The sequence below is a fragment of the Podarcis filfolensis genome (genome assembly GCF_964270895.1).
Source record: "Podarcis filfolensis genome assembly, chromosome: 6".
NCBI classification, from domain to species: Eukaryota; Metazoa; Chordata; class Lepidosauria; order Squamata; family Lacertidae; genus Podarcis; species Podarcis filfolensis.
This window is the reverse complement of record NC_139609.1, coordinates 51,444,752-51,464,409: the sequence shown is the minus strand read 5'-3', so window position 1 is coordinate 51,464,409 and position 19,658 is coordinate 51,444,752. Positions and strand designations below refer to the sequence as shown.

The 19,658-nt window shown below is 41.7% G+C and overlaps 1 protein-coding gene across 1 annotated transcript; it reads right to left on the bottom strand.

Annotated features, from left to right (window-relative positions):
- Positions 1–433: 433 nt before the first annotated feature.
- LOC310765319 (adhesion G protein-coupled receptor E3-like) lies at positions 434–19,183 on the bottom strand. The gene is made up of 17 exons (XM_083620129.1): positions 19,040–19,183; positions 17,934–17,993; positions 17,193–17,249; positions 15,852–16,004; positions 14,984–15,063; positions 13,637–13,744; positions 12,663–12,840; positions 10,334–10,453; positions 9,570–9,769; positions 9,043–9,213; positions 8,364–8,558; positions 7,985–8,220; positions 7,312–7,378; positions 6,470–6,561; positions 5,974–6,142; positions 3,295–3,393; positions 434–1,104 (listed from the first exon to the last, which is right to left on the bottom strand). The coding sequence occupies exons 1-17, from the start codon at positions 19,068–19,070 to the stop codon at positions 1,042–1,044; spliced, it is 2,079 nt and encodes a 692-aa protein (XP_083476255.1). The 5' UTR covers positions 19,071–19,183; the 3' UTR covers positions 434–1,041.
- Between the last annotated feature and the right edge of the window lie 475 nt (positions 19,184–19,658).

The following is a 19,658-nucleotide window of genomic DNA, read 5'->3' as shown; positions in this document are numbered from 1 at the left end:
GTCTCAAGTCTTCAAAGGCTTTCAATAAGCACCTTTGAGAATATGATAGTACATTTGACAGGGCAAACAGACAGGTTTTGCTGCCAAAGCAACCTAGAATAATTGTGCCTGTTCATGTAATCAGCTTACCCAAATTTCATTTTAACTTCATAGCAAGATATTCGAGCTAATAGTAGTTATTCCAATTGTGTTGTTTTAAAATAAGCATCTGGATGATGTCTTTTAAGAACCTGCAGGTGTGAGTGCTAATATGGCATAGAGTATACAATCTGAAAATTATGAATTTCAAATTAATAAACTGTCCCAAAGCTAAGGTTTTGCTTTTTGCGATTCATGTGTGAAATCCTATAGTTAATCTGAATTAAAATAGGGTGCCATTTCCGATGTCAGCAAGAGGGGCAGGAAAGGGAAAGAAAATAAATAACAACAAACGTTTTCAGTGTTTCCTGGTGTTTTTCTCTCTCTCCACACTCACGAATCATCGTATTTGTGTATGTATGCATATATGTATACATATTTCATCTCAAGTGACAGCAGGTGAAATTATTAGCTGTGCTTTTCTTCTGTTCCCAAATATTTGTGAGAACCTTGGTTTAGAAGGAAAATTTGCCTCAAAGGCCTCAGCCAGAATATGAATATGAATATATAGGTACAGACTTGATCAGTGCTACCTAAAGTAAGTAGTTATTGCCATTAGGGTACTGTTGCCAAGGCACTATGAAGCAGTCCCAGGGACAGCCATGAGTCTTCTCCTCTGTTGGTTCAATCAATGTCCATTGCTTTGTTAAGATCACCATGTTCTATTACCTAAAACTTCAACGGGCAACAGGAGTGTTTGAGATCTACAGTGTATCGTAATAGCAATAGGAAATGTCTTGAATATGAGGATTTCCATGGTTTTTTTAATCCTGGTACCTTAAAAAGCTGGAAGGCAACCAAACAAGGAATAATTGCTTGGATATGAAAAATTCCTGTAGTTCGTCCAGTTTCATTCAGTTGTATTTTGGATGCAGAAGGAAGAGACCAAAACATGGTATTTGATTATGGCTCTGCCCCCCATCCCACCATCTGTTGATTCCCTGAAGCAGTGCTTTCCTCTTTCCTCTGGAAAAGATAAGGAAAGAAGTTCCTTAGGTCACAGGCTATGATACATAAGCAAAAGAGTGCGAAATTCAGAATATGTGAGTCTGTCTACCTTTAACACAGAAACCTATCGGCCACTTCAGCCTTTAAGAAACCAGCATTTAACAGCAGGGAGAATTTTCTACAACACTCAACCTGCAACTCTAATAGTAAAAAGCAGTCCTTTTAAAAACTGTAATCCATAATATCTGAACACATTTCCTACGAAACATTCCATGAAATACTGGATCTATAAAATCTGTTGCATCCCAAGTTGGCTGCACTGCAATCACGCGATGGTATTGGGACCAATTAGGGCGCAATTGCTGTGCGAGCTCCAGGCTGCACAATGAACAACATGTTCCTCCCACCATGTTCCTCTCTGTTAAACCCTGCAAGGCAGTGATCAGTACTAGGGTTATAAACCAAATAGTTTATTAAAAAATGAGCCTGAAATTAAGGCTGGGCTGAAATTCCCTTCCAGTGGGTGTGGCCATTGGGAAGCTGCAGTAAGAGCTTTGCACCATTTCAGCAGAATGGGATTAAAATAAAAAAGCTTGTAAAAAAGAAAACCTTTGGCCACCTGATGAAGTTAAAGAAAGGAAACCCCTCTCAAAACTTCCAAGAAATTTCCTTTCTCCACCCCCATGATATTTTGGGAGTCTTTCATTGTGGTTCGAGGACCCGACCCCCGCAATGTGAAATAAATATGCAAGGACACGTGATATAAGGTTAATGGGCAAGAAAAAGGCCACAACTTTATTGATTACAGCAGTGAAAAGGTATTGGCTTAGGCATTGGATGTCTAAAACAAGGGCGTTTATTCACCAGTAGATGGAGCCAGTTGATGCTAATCCAACTATAGGCTCTCCCCTGATGTCACCGAGGGTCGTGCCATGGCCTCCCGCCAAGCAGGCAACGGACAGAGTACACGACCGCCAGATTCCTTTAACGGAATACCCAAAAATTGAAGGCATAGGCGATGGCCACACCTAGCCCTTCGACACACCACAACACATTATTCCAATGCCTAACCTACCCACCAATACCACAAAAGTTGTGACGATTGCTACGAGGTAGGCGAAAAAACCAAAAAGCCTAATGCCAAATGGAAAAATTCCTTCCAAGCCCCCTGGACAACCAGGGCGACTAACCTAAGGTCCATAGCAAGGCCAATAAACTAAGACCCTGAGCTCAAAGGGAGTGGAGGGTGGGTGACTCGCGACGAGACGACGGAGAAGAATGAGGCTGAGGAGAGGCTGGCGCCGAAGCAAAAGGCTGCTGTAAACGCCCCCTCGGAGGCACCTGGTTGAGTGCCTGCCGAGGGGCGTGGGCGCCAGCCAGGTGAGAGGAGGAGGCAGGGGGCTAACACCCTCTGCTAGGGGCGGAGCTCGGGCTCCCACCCACAACCACTCCCCTCTCTTCCAGGGTGGAGAGTCTTTCTCATGCAATGAATGGTTGAAAAAGAAAGTTTCAAAATGTCCAGCACAGCACAGGTCAAAGTGATGTATTTTATTACAGGCAGAGCTCTGATTGCTCTCTAGAGTTCATCGAGGTTGCATTGAGGTTTCACTTGACTCAGCAATTTACTGCTGAACCAGAAAGGTGGAGAAAAACTCCCAGAAATGAAGGTACAACATCATGCACAGCCTACAGCAGCATTGCTCTTTCTGGCCAGGTATACAATAATCCCACAACAGCTCAGCTATCTGTGAATAGATGGCATTTCATAGTAGGAGGAACAAATGCCCTGGAGAAGCAAATCCATCACCTATAAAGGGCAGATGTCCTAAGAATGTGAAATTCTGTGAATATTAGGGGCTGAGAGATGTAAGGTTAACCATATCACTGCTGGTTAGAGAAAATGTCTGGATCATGCATCTGTCTTACCATGGGGACACTGACAGGTACAGAAATCATAGACATCTCAGAACCTGCACCAGCATTACTCTTTCTAGCCAGGCATAAGATACCCAGATGATGGCCCAGCTAACTTCTCCCAGCTACAATCTGTGGAGAGATTATGTTTCTACTAGGAGGATGGCATGTGCTGGAGAAGCATATCTGCCCCCTAAATGTGCAGATATCCAATGGAATGCCATGAATACATGGCAGAAGCAAGGGTAAACATATTATTATTGCTAAGATATCTGGAGTAGGCACCTTTCTTACCATGGGATTGGTGATGGGGAGAGAAGTCATCGTCATGTCAGAAGCAGGAGGCTGGATATCTTTCTTGCAAGAAATCAAATGCCAGTATGTTTCTCTTACCTGAGGATTCAAAATACAAAGCTACTAGGAAGAGATTTCTAGTCTCCCCATAAAAACACTCCCTTGCATAGCTGCCTCTTCTTCTCACATGATGCTGACAATTGTGACTATCTAACCTTTCTCCTCTCCCCATTTAATTGCCCCATGTCACACTTTCCGCTAACTAATTTTCCTTTTGAAGTATATGCTTGTTTCTTCCCCACTGCCCCTCTCCTATTTGATTTTTCCTTTCAGATTTTGATGTATGCCCTTCCTTCTTGAGTACTTCAGTATTCACACTAGTGACCATCATTTCCTCTTTTTCTCAGTGCCTCCTTTGATATCCATCTTTAGTCTTCCCTATTTGGGGCCTGTCTTTGACCCCATCCTCCACAGAGGGCTGTTTTACCTAAACTTGTACATCACTTGTTAACACTTTGTTTGATGCCTCATCATTCAGTGATTCACAGCTGCAGGTCTGAACCATCTCTGTTGAACCTATTGTTCTTTTTCTGATCTATCTCTGGAATGAGCCTCTTTAGCCAACACCACATCTCCTTTCATGTGTCTCAGTGGCTGTATGCTTTTCCTTCTATCACACATCCTTTCTGTCATTTCCAATACATTCACAATGTTCAGTTTTCTCCTGCTTCTCCCCACTCTCAACCTATTGTCTCTCATCTTAACTCTCAGGCCCTCTCTTAACTACATCCTGTCTTCCCTCTCCTTGCTTCTCTAAAATAAATCTCAGGGTTGTACTCATTGTCCTTACTCATGAGAACTCCAGTATTGCCTGATTGCACAATGGAGAGTGGAAAAACTGCCAGAAAGAAAGAAAAAAAGAGGGAACAGAGTAGTGCAGATGCTAGCTGCTGACTAAAGTTCTAGCCTCAGTCAAATCCTCCTAGACTCTGCAGTCACTAGAGCATAGCCTATGTTTCATGCATATAACAAGCAAGCAAAATGGGACAGATTATTAAAAGTGATTTATACACTCTTAATTAGGTTATATGAAGATGAGAGTGTGAAACAAAAAGAAAGAAAACAGGATGGCACAGATTAAGTTTTACCATCTACCATCGCTGCAATAACCTTTAAACAAATGCATGGAGATGAGGATGCTTCAAACAGAGCTTTTGAGAAGCACTTTAAGGCAGCTTCTGCACCGACATTAGAGCTGAAAGAGGATTGTGGAGGCTACTTCAAAGTGTTTCTCAAAAGCACTCTTTGAAGTACCTTGCATGCTTCCCATGCAAGCAGACAGGCAGGCAGCAGCAGCACCACTGGGGGAGGGTATTGTCACAGTTGCCCAGCCACTCACTTCATAGAAGCATGAGCTGCTTCAAACAGTGCTTTTGAGCAAGATTTAATCCCTACTCATCAGACGATGAGCGGAGATTAAACCCTGCTGCCTTGGCTGTGTGAACCTTTCTCCTCCTGGGAACAGGGTACACAGCCAAGGCAGGATTAAACATTGCCCTCCCAACCATCATCTGACATCATCACCTGATGGGTAGGTGGGTGCATTTTGGGGGAAATGACCTCCTCACATGCCAAATTGGATACCTAATAAACCCAGAATAGCTCCCAGACTGTTGGTTCCCCATCCCTGCACTAGAGCATAACCTCTATTGCATGCATGTAACAGCCAGCCAAATGGAAGCAAATTGTTCGATGTGATTTATATACTCTTAATTAGGCTTCATAAAGTTATTCCACTTGCACCAGTTAAGAGGAGAAAGGGGACAAACACTGTCAAAAGTGAGGAGTTTAGTTCTGAATACCTGTAGTAGCAATATAAATGGTCATTGGGGAGTCATAAGAGGAGGAGGAGGAAGGAAGTTTCTGATTCTGAACCCAAGGTGCACTTGCAGAGCTGATCTGCTCAGTATTGGCTGCCAATCTCATTCTGTTTCTTTGGAGTGAGTATTGCAGGGAGCAAGGAACAAAATTGTCCCTTGTTCAACGGTCCACCAGGAGTCAGCCTTGAAAATGTGCACTAAGTTATATCTTGTTGTCAATTTACATTTCTTAGTACAGAAAGTATTGATCTGATGTGTAGAGATCTTTCCTATTCTACTTAGCTCAAGAGGATTCTTGAAGCTTCTCTGTGTGAAAGAAGCTTCATGATGTTTGAGAAGCTGAGTACAGCTGGTTTAAACTGGTTCTGTTATCTCTTTCTGTCAAGGTCATGCAGACTATAATAGTAGGGCCAGAAGGAGCCTGGGTTTCACTTACTTTCTCTTTCTATCTCTTTTCTGTCTGGTGTGGTGTTCTGTGGGTTAGTGTTGAGTTTAAGACTAATTATAAGTATTGTAAGTTTAAGTTAAGTCTGCTGCAACTGGATTTCTTATGGACAGTGCCAATCCTGAATGTATTGGATTTGAGACCATTATGCTCATTTGCCTTCAATAGCAGTAAAGCTCTGCTGGATGAAATATTCATTGCCTCTGCTCTAAGTTTTTACTCTGCTAACTATATGTTGGAATCTGCTCTGGATCAATATTGAGTAGAATTTAAATGACACTTGTATCCTATTGCCCCACATTTTATTTGATATTGCTTGCTCTAAGTGCTACCCTCTCTTGTTCCATACATTACCTTCTTGTTCAGCAAGCAATGCACCAGGAAGATGAAGAATCCCTGCACACTGTTGGTGATTGTGAACAGGTATGCCATTACCTCAGCCAGAGGGCCAAACTGAAAGAGGCCTAGGCACCAAGTCACACCCAGGATGAATACATGGGCCATTGCCTTAAATGTCAGCGACCTACAAAAGAGGAAGGCAACAGCATGGATGTCATGAAAAGGTAAGGGCAGTACTGGGAAGTTGTATTATCTGAACGAATCCCAGACAACCCTCTTTTTCTCAGGGGCTGTCCTTGAAAGTACATGTTCTTCACTCATGTTTAATAGAAGGAAACCAAAGCTTCATAAGACTTGGAAAAGTTGTGGGTAGCAATGGAAAGCAGTTAAGATTTGCTATAATGTCTGAAGTGTTCCAGTAACTCAGGTGCCAAATCACTAAGTCCAGTTTTTTAAATCACCACTTAAAACTGGGCAGCTGGATTTTGCACTACTATGTGGTTTATCTTACCTCGTATTTCTGAGGGTAGTTATCTCAGAATTGAGAGATGCAAGTTTCATACGCAAGATCATCAGAATAAGGCAGAAAAACATAATGTTGATCTGAGAAAAAGAAAAATAATTTGAGAAAGGATAAAAAGTGCTCCACGGGAAAATGTGAAGCATAATTCTTAGGACTGTTGCATTTTGTGAGTGGGGTTCAATTGCAAAGCAGTAAATTTATGTTGGGCAATGAAAACAAATTTGGTGCTTACATGCAATAAACCCGCTTGTAAAACACACACACACACACACACACCAGACCTTTTGCAGGAAATAAAATGATGGGGCAATGTACTGGTAACTCATGTAACTGCTCCATGAACTAAGCAGAAATAACAAACTGGGTCATTGTATAACCTTCCCGCAAATATTGTGAAAACCAATCAGGATGACATTTCAATGAACAAACTCTCTGGAATTCACTTTATTCATATCCAGCTTCTAGATGAGTGATGCAGATTCACTATCAGTTTGAAAAAGTTTCTAGCGACATTGCAAAATTATTTGTAGCCCATATCAGTGTAGCAAAAAGGAGATATTGCACATTATTGATAACTAATTAAACCGAAGGCATGAGGGCAAATATAGAAGTAACTCTCAGGACTCCTTTCAAGTATTAGATGAAGCCAAAGACCTGGCCTAGATCTGGCTGACAACAAGAATTATGAATTCTGCAGCTCAGCCCATAAAAGATTTCCTTTCCTTTAGCAGTTATAAAGCAGGGAGATGTTCAGCAAGCAGTCTGTGTTTTCTTGTGTTTTTGCCCCGTTTTCCTGTTATTTTTAGAGAATGAGAGCTATTTTTACTGACCACGATTATGGCACAGACAGGTCCCAGGAAGCTCCAGATAAAACCTTTCTCATGGTTAAGCCAGCAGCTAAGGAAAAAGAAATACCATCAACATAACTTTTGGAAAACCCACAAACACCAAAACTGCAGTTACACCTGAAAACACGGCTACATGTACACAACATTATATAGTCTACATTCAGTGTTCACTCAGCTTGTTTGTTTGTTTTCCCCTAACTAGTCCACACAGTCTGGAACTATTCCTCACTATATACCCCTCAAAAACACTTTTTCATAAATGTAGTTTCATTCTGAAAATAGAAACCCAATGCAGATTGATTCTGTTTTATGTCTAATGCCCAGTATGTCCATTTGAATATAGATGGAGGAGGATCCAGCGATTGCAGGGAAGGTGGGATCCACATCTGCCCAGTGACGTTCTAACTAAGATCACAGTTACCACTTCCTTATTGTGTTGGGGTGTGTGGAAAGGGCTTGGAAAACCTTAGCTGGTCTTTGTGTCTGTTAGCCCACAAACCTGGGTCTGTAGAGTGATAATAAAATCCATCAGTAAATACATTCAAGATTGAGGTGCACTAGTTACATGGGCAATCCAATTATTTTAAACAGAGGACTTCAAAGGAAGACCTTTGTAGATCTCCCTGCCTCCCTATATTCTAAAACAGACACTTACTGATAATGGGTCCCATAGGACCCGGGTGAAATTGCTGCAGAAATGCCAACTATCATGGCAGGGAGCCCATAGCCACAGAGGTACATGGATATCTTCATGCACTTGCTGGTACCGCCGTAATTTGCCACTTTCAGGTTCTTGACGATGATGAAGAGGTTCACACCTTCCAAGAACATCCACACAAAACAGGCCAGGAAGAGGTACTGCAGAGTCCCAGCTATGACCGAGCACAGGATCTGGAATGGAAATAAAAGGCACCCTTTTGTCAGTACTCAGTACTAGAATCCTGTACTGTTTTGGATCAGAGTGCATGACTGGATGGGGTAGTGAGCAGAGTTATCGAGTCTCTGCCATATCCTTCAAGGATGTGCCAAAATACCTTGTTGTGTGTTTTGTCAATTCCGATTAAGAAGATGAGGTCCGCAAAGAAGAGGCACAAACTCAGCTGCAGGTGGATGAAGGTGCTGCTGTTTTGGACGGAGCGGCAAAAGAGAAAGGTAACAATGGACAGGAAGAGGCAGATGAGCGAGATGATGAGTCCAATGTAGCTGATAATGGAGAGGATCAGAGCTCCCTGTAACACAGGACAGTAATTCTCAGAACCAAAAACTGACTTTTGATAAACATGGTTTTTTTTATACTGCATCTAGCAGATTTTGATTCCATAAAGGAACAAAATCCCCAGCTTCCACAAGCTCCAGTGATTCCATAAGGGAAATTAAAGTGATCCTGAGCACCTTGCTGAAATGTCAAATACACACACACACACCCCTAATAGTTATGCCTTAAATACAATAAAAAGTTGATGTTGAGACACCTCAGGTGTCTGAGTTGCCCTTTTAACCATTAATGATGACAGAGAAACCTGCAGCAGTTTGTAGAAGTATTCTATGAACATGTTTCTCCACCACTAACTCTGGAGTAGCCTCACACTATCTAATCCATGAAATACTATAACAAGACCCAAAACAAATGGATTAGTGGTGACTTAGGGTCTGGTGTTTCACTCTTTCCTCCAACAGGGAACTCAGACATTGTCGGGCCTAAGTCTGACTTACCTGCTTGGGAGTGGGGGCCATCAGCACAGCAAAGTTGGACAGGTACTGACAGCTGCATTCTGAATGAGTGCTGTTAGACTGGAGGAGCCAGCAGCCCTCAGAGGACCAGGCACCACTTCTGCTTGCAGAGTCCCAGTGGACACAAACCGCTTTTTCCTGGGGAACTTTATTCTGCAAGAAAGGGGAAGGGTTGGAGGAAGATCTGGAGAAAGTCCACTGAAAGTTATGCGTCTTTCTGATGCAAAGAATAGGAGCCGCAAAGTAAGATTAACAGGTAAAGAATACATGACAAGCAGAAGGAACTATGTCTATGACAACATTTCTGATAAACTAGGATACCTGCCTATGAATCTGAGTGTCAGGGAACAAAGCTTGGATGAATACAGGGAGTTCAGCTGAGGGTCTTGGCCCAGCTCTACATTTTCCTTGACATTGGGGGAGGGGTCTCTCTCACGTCTTAATAGATATTCACAATATGAACAGAAAAAACACTTCCCTGATCTCCTCTACAGAATTCATTTACACACCTCAAGGTGACGAAAGGTGAGGTTGACAGGGCTGGAAATATTCCTCATCCAGCGGCTGGTGGAAGCGCTTAGCATCCTGGAGTTCATGCGGAAGATTTCTCCCAGAATTCCCCTGCTCTGCTGAGTCTCATCCTGCAGATGAATCCCACTCAGGAGTGATCCCAGTCCACTGTATGACATAAAGGCCACAGCGACAGGACCTGCAAGAGACAGAAAGAATATCGGAGGCAGAATAGTGAAAATACATGTCACATACCAAAGATTGCCTCGGTATACACACATGTACTTTTCTTTGGTAGAATAGAGTGTTGCAGGAGTAAGAATCTGATTGTCCCTTAGGCAATTCCACACATAAAAATTTCTCATGCTGCTGTCTGCACAATGCACTCTTTGTCCCTGCACAGGGACACCACATCCTGATGCCAGCCACAAGGGATAGGGAGTCATATTTTCTAGTTGTCCTGCCACAAGTCCCAGATTCTCATTTCCCAGCCGGGGGCAGTGGTTTGTACCTGAAGACTGGACCTCCTTCTCAAATATGTACAATTAGGTTGCACTTTTTTACTGCTGAGAAATACAGGTCAAATTGATGCTGACAGTCAATGAAACTAGTTAAAAGTACATGGTAAAGATAGTAAAAAGTTTGGTGTGTCTGAAGAAAGAGAATATTCAAGGTACTTTTCTAAGGGATTTAGAAGCACTGTGATAAGTGGCTGTTCTTTATCTTGAACAAATGTTATCTGAGAAATGAGCAGAAAGCATACCTTGGGTGATCCTGTCAATCACTGCTCTGGGATCAATGGTCATTTGGTCTCCTTGAGCCTCTAAATGCAGAGCTTCATTTTTTGAAATAACCTCTTCACTTATTATGTGGGTTTGAATCACTACAATGAGCAAAGAAGGGACATGGGTTCTTAGATACACATCATGATGACTAACAATGTGTTTGTGGGACAATGAAAAAGCAAATCCCAGAACGGACTGCAACAACAGACATGAAGGCAGGAGCACACATGTCATGAAACACAAACCATGAAACACTGACTTTTCCAAACACTAACCATGAAAGTTCACAAAAAGCCTAGCTCATTCCCGATCTAGCCATTGAGAGCTCACCCATCACTATAAATGGCTAGGGGTGTATGGATCAGCTTATTTCCATTTAAGTCAGTTTCACATGCATTCAATAATAAGTCTGTTCCATCCCATTTACTGCACTTTTTTTTGAAGAAGAAGAAAAATGTTTGTGTGGTTTCATCCATTTTCTCCTAATATACACATTTTGTACTCATCCCCCAACCCCCTTTGTATGCAGGGGAGTTTTTAACTGTGTTCCACTCAATGTATGTTAACTGCAAATCATGTATGTTCTGTTTAAAGTGCAGACCAAACAGAATTCTCTTCCATCCCTATGTGTGACAAATCTCTCGAAATCTCCAAACCTTCCTTCTCAACTTTCCAATATAGTTGGTAAAAAATCCCCAATCATGGCTTTCTGTTGTGATGCTTCACAACAGAAATACAAGGAAACAGAAAGAAGGAAGGAAAGGAGAAGCAGAATTTTATCCACTGGGTTTCAGCCATATAAAATGAAGACAAACAAAACATTTCTCCTCCTGCTGCTGCTGCTGCTGCTGCTGCTTTAAAAGCCCTCTTAATTCTCCGTTGTTATTGTTTAGTCGTTTAGTTGTGTCTGACTCTTTGTGACTCCATGGATCAGAGCACACCAGGCACTCCTGTCTTCCATGTCTCCCGCAGCTTAGTCAAACTCATGTTGGTAGCTTTGAGAACACTGTCCAACCATCTCATCCTCTGTCATCCCCTTCTCCTTGTGCCCTCAATCTTTCCCAACATCAGGGTCTTTTCCAGGGAGTCTTCTCTTCTCATGAGGTGGCCAAAGTATTGGAGCCTCAGCTTCACAATCTGTCCTTCCAGTGAGCACTCAGGGCTGATTTCCTTAAGAATGGAGAGGTTTGATCTTCTTGCAGTCCATGGGACTCTCAAGAGTCTCCTCCAGCACCATAATTCAAAAGCATCAATTCTTCGGCGATCAGCCTTCTTTAAGGTCCAGCTCTCACTTCCATGCATCACTACTGGGAAAACCATAGCTTTAACTAGACAGACCTTTGTTGGCAAGGTGATGTCTCTACTTTTTAAGATTGCTTTTTCCCAAGAAGCAGGCATCTTTTAATTTCGTGAGTGCTGTCACCATCTGCAGTGATCATGGAACCCAAGAAAGTAAAATATCTCACTGCCTCCATTTCTTCCCCTTCTTTTTGCCAGGAGGTGATGGGACCAGTGGCCATGATCTTAGTTTTTTTGATGTTGAGCTTCAGACCATATTTTGCGCTCTCCTCTTTCACCTTCATTAAAAGGTTCTTTAATTCCTTCTCACTTTCTGCCATCAAGGTTGTGCCATCTGCATATCTGAGGTTGTTGATATTTCTTCCGGCAATCTTAATTCTGGTTTGGGATTCATCCAGTCCAGCCTTTCGCATGATGAATTCTGCATATAAGTTAAATAAGGAGGGAGACAATATACAGCCTTGGCGTACTCCTTTCCCAATTTTGAACCAATCAGTTGTTCCAAACTGTAGCTTTGTCCCACGTAGAGATTTCTCAGGAGACAGATGAGGTGATCAGGATACTCCCATTTCTTCAAGAACTTGCCATAGTTTGCTGTGGTCGACACAGTCAAAGGCTTTTGCATAGTCAATGAAACAAAAGTAGATGTTTTTCTGGAACTCTCTAGCTTTCTCCATAATCCAGCACATGTTTGCAATCTGGTCTCTGGTTCCTCTGCCCCTTCAAAATCCAGCTTGCACTTCTGGGAGTTCTCCGTCCACATACTGCTTAAGCCTGCCTTGTAGAATTTTAAGCATAACCTTGCTAGCATGTGAAATGAGCGCAATTATGTGGTAGTTGGATCACTGCCTTGTCGTGGCGAAGGGGCTTGAGCTATGCCGTGCAGGGCTACCCAAGATGGACAGGTCATAGTGGAGAGTTTTGACTAAACGTGATCCACCTGGAGCAGGAACTGACAAGCCACTCCAGTATCCCTGCCAAGAAAACGCCATGGACAATTCTCCTTACCTATTGAGTTAGTAACCACAGTCTGAGATTGGTGCTCTGGAGATGCAATAGCTTTTGCAACTGCAGCTGAGGCCAGTCCGTCCAAAACCAATGTCACAGCTGATACACGCTCCTCATTTGTTTCAATACTCTGTAGGGAACTGCTGACAAGAAGTTTGTCAACGGAGCCCACTGTGTCCTGCAGCATTACAAGAAGCAAAGAAACCACATGACAATTCAAAACCTTGCTTGCCTTCTTACAATCAGTTCTTCAAGAGAGGCAGGAGGGTAGCTACATGAGAACAGGCCTTCTCTGCAGTGGCTCCTCGTTTGTGGAATGCTCTCCCCAGGGAAGTTCACCTGGCACCTTAATTATACACTTTTAGGCACCAGGCAAAAACATTCCTTTTTAACCAGGCCTTTGGCTGACCTATACCCTTTAAAATGTGACTCTTAGGGGAGGGGAGTGTTATTGGATTATTGTTTTTATTTTGATTTCATATATCGTGATCTTTTTTGTGAATCGCCCTGAAACCTCCAGGTATAGGGCGGTATAAAAATTCAATAAATAAATGAATGAATTCTCAGAATTCATTATCCTAGAGCAAAAGAAAATATCTACCTGTCTGTCTGTTCTTTAATTGTGAAACAACAACAAAATTTACAATTTAATATCAACTACATAGACCACTTCAAGATCAAAAAATATTACCTTTTTTCTGTATTCTTCTCCCATGGATAATGGGTAAGGATGATAGGAATTCTAGTCCAATAACATCTGCAGGGCCACATGATCTCCATATTTTATTTGTTTGAAATTAAACAGTTTTGAACATTGAAAGCCTTGTCTGTGTAAACTGTCATAGAGCCACCCATCCTTCACTGACCACAATACACAGTAGGAAACCACACAGTCTTGCAAACAGGAAGGCACAGAACTTCTCAGGAAGGAGATGCTGTGGCCAAATGTTGCCTCAGTTCTTGGGAAGCCTTACCTGCAAGGAAGTTGGTATCACACTGCCATTTTCACAGAAGGATAAAAAAACATTGAAGGCTGGCCCCACCACTGAGCAGTAGAAACTGATGTTATGACTGAAGTAATTCTAGGAGAAGAGAAGAAATGTGTGTTGGCAGAGATCAGCTGACAAGGAAATACAATGAAATACCCCAAAAAAAGTAGTATAGGCTGGGTTGCGTCAAATGGTCTGATATTGCCCCAGACATGAGCAGAAAATATTTTGCTGGGCCAAATAGTGGTAATAATGGTTGCACTAGGATTAGAGACACCCAGATTCAAATCCCCTCTTAGCTATGACGTTCACTAGGAGAGCTTTGGCCATGTTGCTGGGCAGATCAGTTGTGCATTTAAGGCAAATTACTTCCCCCAAAGAATTCTAGGAACTGTAGTTCCCCCCTCCCAGGGCTACAATTTGCAGAATTCTGAACAAACTACAGTTCCCAGGATTTTGTGAAGGAAGTCATGTTGATTATTGTCCATTGAATACGTTGTAAATATATGGGGTGGATCTGCCCATTATCTCTCAGCCAAACTTACTTCACAGAGATGTTGGGCAGATAAGACCTATTTCAGTTTCCTCCCTTTCCTTCCAGCAGCTCTTCACAAAAACAGTGGTTCTTTCACAACCCTCCCCCAACCCCTTTCTTAACACACCCTGTCTTTAAAATCAGAGTGAGGTCTGGAACATAATAATAATAATTTTTATTACATTTATTAGTGACGAACATAAAAGTCTCAAAGATAGAATACAACAAAATCATTTTACAACCAGTAAACTTTAAAACAATGAGCAATACAAAATATATACTATATATATATATATGAATATCGAGGATATATAGAGTAATTAGTTCCGCATATAGAAATCATAAGCAGGTTGCCTCCCACACATGCTTAGCAGAGGATTTTCATTATGTTCCAATAATTATTTTTCTAATCAGTTGAAAATGGTTTTCCCCACCCACCTGCCCAACCGAAGAAACAAATTTCCAGAAGATGGGAAGGAATCACTTCAACATTTTTTAAATGTCCTTTATCCATAAAGTAAAGGAGTGAGTAGAACATGAATCAAGATTTTCCTTGTCCAATTTCCTCCTTCCCTCCAGTTCCCTCAATTTTCAACAGATTTGGAGAATGAGAGTGAGTTAGCTAACAATGAAAACATCTAATTTGCATTTAGCACTACTGTTCTAGTGGGGAGAATCACCATTTGCATTTCAAAGAAGAAACATTGACAGTGTTAGCATACCAACCAACGCAGTAAGGTTAAGCATATCAGATTTACAGAACTGTGTTAATTTCACACATATCACAACACACATACCTCTGGTTTTGTTGCATTGAAACACACCCCTAGACCATCATTTTGTCTTACAATATCTGGTTGGCAGTGGTAGGGAATTTCTGTAAAGAAAACATAATGTAAAACTAACATGCAATGCATGGGCTCCATGTAAACTTGTACGATTTGTGTGCTTGTTATGTGTGTGGAGATGACAGATTGTGCCACCATTTTTTTTTTTCTGATCAAAAATTATATCTTCTAGTTATTTCTTAATGTTTGAACTGGGGTCTAAAAGAGTTCAGGTTTCTAAATACTAAACACTTTTAGCATGGATTGCTTTTGTATAATAATCATTTAAGCTTATATGTGTAAGCGAAGACTGCTATGTGTGAAGAATATATTGTAGCCCCCACCCTCAACCCACCAGGTTTTGCAGCAATCCTCTGCTGATTTCTGTGCCTAAAGAGCTTCGGCTTCTGATCCTGACAGCTGCACCATCTTTCCACCTACAGAATTAGGATTTTATTGATAATAAAGAAATACTTTCTACCCTTTGGGATGGCTAAAACCCCAGTGTTATTTATTAGCTTATATACTTCTTGCATTCCAGAATGGCTTGTAAGCAGTTTACAACTATAGAATCAATTAGGACATTCATTCATGATTATAATACACAATAGCAATTCAATAAGAGAGGAATGAAATGTCATTTATTAAAACATACAATAAAGAAGCCAATTGAAACAAGGACAATCAAAACCCTCCGAGAAACAGTTTAGAATTGACAGAACAATAATGGAGTATTGCCATTGGTTATGACATTAGCAATGGCTGAATATCAAATTTCCATTCATAACTGCAGCTCAAGTAGATGCCATTTAAAGGATCTGAGAATTAACACACTTACTCTCACAACTGGTCTGACTGGTTCCCAAAGTTGTCATTTCCCTGTATCCTTCTTCACAGACACAGCTGGATTTATTATATGAAACAGAATTAGGACCACAGTCTACGGATGTGCCATTGTCAATGGTAGTACTGCCTTCATCATCCACATAAACTAAACAGAGGAAAACATAAAAATGGTATTCCACAGGCAAGCTGTGCCCTCCTGCACCGAGGGCAGAGAAGAACTGGTTGGTCTTAGGAAGATGTGGGTAAAGGTGACCCCTGACCATTAAGCTCAGTCGCGGACGACTCTGGGGTTGCGGCGCTCATCTCGCTTTACTGACCGAGGGAGCCGAGGTTTGTCCGCAGACAGTTTTTCCGGGTCATGTGGCCAGCATGACTAAGCCGCTTCTGGTGAAACCAGAGCAGCGCACGGAAACACTGTTTACCTTCCTGCTGGAGTGGTACATTTTAATCTACTTGCACTTTGACGTGCTTTCGAACTGCTAGGTGGGCAGGAGCTGGGACCGAGCAATGGGAGCTCACCCTGTCGAGGGAATTTGAACCGCCAACCTTCTGATCGGCAAGCACTAGGCTCTGTGGTTTAGACCACAGCACCACCCGAGGAAGAAGTGGACAAGGAGCAAATATTTAATCCGCAAGTATATAAGCAGTATTACTTAGATACTAACTAGCACAATGACAAGTATATAAACAGTATGAGCTCACTGATTTTCATGCAAAATACTTTTAGAAAGAACTGCCACCAGCTAGCTATGCAATATTTTCAAACCCTCTCCATTTTATACTGGCTTGATAGTCTCTGAGAGGGTCAGGGCTCTACATCATTATACCAGTAAGAATAACATGGTGGCAGCCAAGGGCATAGCCAGGATTTATTTGGGGGGGAGGGCTTAATGTTAGAGGGACAAGCTTAATGTTAGAGGGACAAGCTTTATGTTGGGGGAGGGGGACAGAACTGAGTTATTTGCGACACAATTGGTCAGTTAAATCAGTCTGATCCAAGGTGAGGAAAGGCTCACACAGCCACCCAGGTCACTATCCTTTAGGCTGTTGTATTAACTTTAAAGTTGATTCTGTCATGGTTTAATGTGTACATACTGTGACAATCAAATGCATGCCAATGGCCTACACATTTTTGGCAAATTCTACTGTGTGGTGGGGTTGTTTGTACATACTTCGTATAACATTTACACGCTGATTCATAACAAGTGCAAATGCCGTGTTGTTTCGTGTCAGGCTCCACTTCACGGAGCAATGTGCATTGTGACCCTTTCTTTCGATTGCTCCAGCATGGGATTTACAGGTGCTAACGATGCAGACATGGTCCAAAACATACCTATATCATAAGGCTTCAAAATTTTATCTAATCGCCATTGTCGTGGACCACCAGATCCTACAAAGAAACAGCAATTGTTAACATTTCTTAAAGAAGCAGAGTCCCATGAACAAGATATGTTTACATGGAAGTACTTTCTAGTGCATTTGAGGATAGGATGTGTACATAATATAAACGCTATGGACTATTCAGCAGATAAAGGAAAGAAAGAGGGATTAACCTTTGTCCCTGGGCTTCAACTAAGGAGCTGACTGCTGTCCATATTAATTCTCCCCATCTCACTTTCTGTCCGGATCTTGCAGTTGCAAATTAGCTAGCCATCTTCTGAAGTGAAACCCATACATCAGGAATTCTCCACCCTTTTATTTTCATTCCAAAGTCTGGTACAGAGGACAATGCACGTGCAGTTTGACATTACTTTCAGTTCCTATGTTATGGTTATATATTAAGTCTATATTTGACCCATAAAAATATTTAAAAACCACAGATTGAGGTCTATTATTCAGAAATTTCCTTCATCACCTTTTCCCAAAATTTGTACTCTTTTGCAAGACCATCACATGTGCTGATAGATCATTTGATTAAATACATTTCTTAAATAGATGGATACCTGGAAGGAGTAGAGGCCAAGAACATTGCCCTCTTCAACAACATTAAAACAATAGTAAACAATGGTAAAAATTGAATCAATAATTGCTCCCACATTTTTCCAAATATTCTCCAGGAGAAAATATTTTTTACCTCTTCCATCTTCGTGCACAACAGCAAATCCAAGACAAATCCCTTGACAAATAACAAATCCTAGGACCAATATTTAAAAAACGATATTAAAAACAGCTGTTTGCCAGGATAGAAAGCCCCATACTGAGTTTTATTTTTAAAAAGAAACATTGCTGAGGCAACAAATGTCTAAAGCAGAAAGTTCTTCCTTATAAAATTCTGTACATTCATCTTTAAAATGCCAGAGACTTCTTCACATTTTGCAGAAACGGATTTCCTCTAATGTTTTTTAGTTGTTCCAGGTTTGTGTCTGTCCCTTTCCTCTCCCCGTTTCCATCTTAATCATAATTACAAAGGGTTGTTTTCAGCATAGCACCAAGGACAATGTTCTGTCAAAGCAAGGGTTTCTTCCAATGCAGCAGAATGTTCCCCCCTCTCCTCCCATTCCCCCTGTGTCTTTTCTGTAGGATTCTTCAACCCTCCAAAGCAGAGTTGGGGGCAGTGTGCAGTGCATACAGGGGTAGGAGGGGGGGGAGGTCCAATTGCATTAGTGCTTACCCTTGTACTAGTGCTTTTATTTAGTTGAATACCACCCAGAACATCAGAGTCTGCCACTTGAGTTGGAAATGGGGTGTGATGGAGGCTTTGGCTAAATGGTCTTCACAGCAGTTCATTTTACCACTTCACAATGAAATTTGAAAGTTCCTGCACAAGCCAGTCCTAACAGCACAACCTCTGACATTTCTCCAATGAAAACAGGAGTCTTTCACATCACCCGCTAGTATCTTACCTGTCTAACAGTACATACATACTACCATGCATTTGTAACACATTTAAAGCACATCCCCTTGCAAAAAGAGAGGGAGGGAGGGAGGGAGGGAGGGAGGGAGGGAGGGAGGGAGAAAAGAATCCTGAGAATTTTTGCTTCTTGGTGGTGCTGGGAATTATAGCATAAACTACCATGCCCAGAACCATTTGGGGGCGAATGTGTTTTAAATATGCCTTTAAATATATGGGGCGTATGCAGCCTGAATCAACAACTTTCTACATGCAATGCATTTGCTCTGCCTCTGAGCTATTTCTCCTTGCTTATGTTGAATGTCTTAGCCTATCAATTTCCTACTCACCCAGAAGAAGGCAGCTGAGTGTGGTCCTCATGGTCTTGTTGGTACTGAGGTAATGAATGGTTTGTTTATGCTTGTGACTAGAAGTTAAAGCAAAAAGGAACTAAGAAATGCTGAAACCACAAGTTTAGAACAGTTCCCATAAGTAGTATTCAAGTTCAGTCCCCACTATGACCCCAAGATCTCTTTCCCGGTCGGTTGAGAGTATATGCAAAATTTCAAAAAAAAAACGCCCCAGGGTACATCATTTTATACTTGCTTACAATGAGCTGCATTTGCCATTTTACTGACTGTTCATCCCATCAGGAGAGAATCTTTTGGAGCTTTTCACAAAAACCACACTGAACCATTTGGTATCATCAACAACTTCACCACCTCACTCCTAACTCTATACCATTATTCATTCATTTATTATTAACAATAATAGTACAGTGGTACCTCGGGTTAAGCACTTAATTCGTTCTGGAGGTCCATTCTTAACCTGAAACTGTTCTTAACCTGAAGCACCACTTTAGCTAATGGGGCCTCCCGCTGCCGCCGCGCCGCTGGAGCACGATTTCTGTTCTCATCCTGAAGCAAAGTTCTTAACCTGAAGCACTATTTCTGGGTTAGCGGAGTCTGT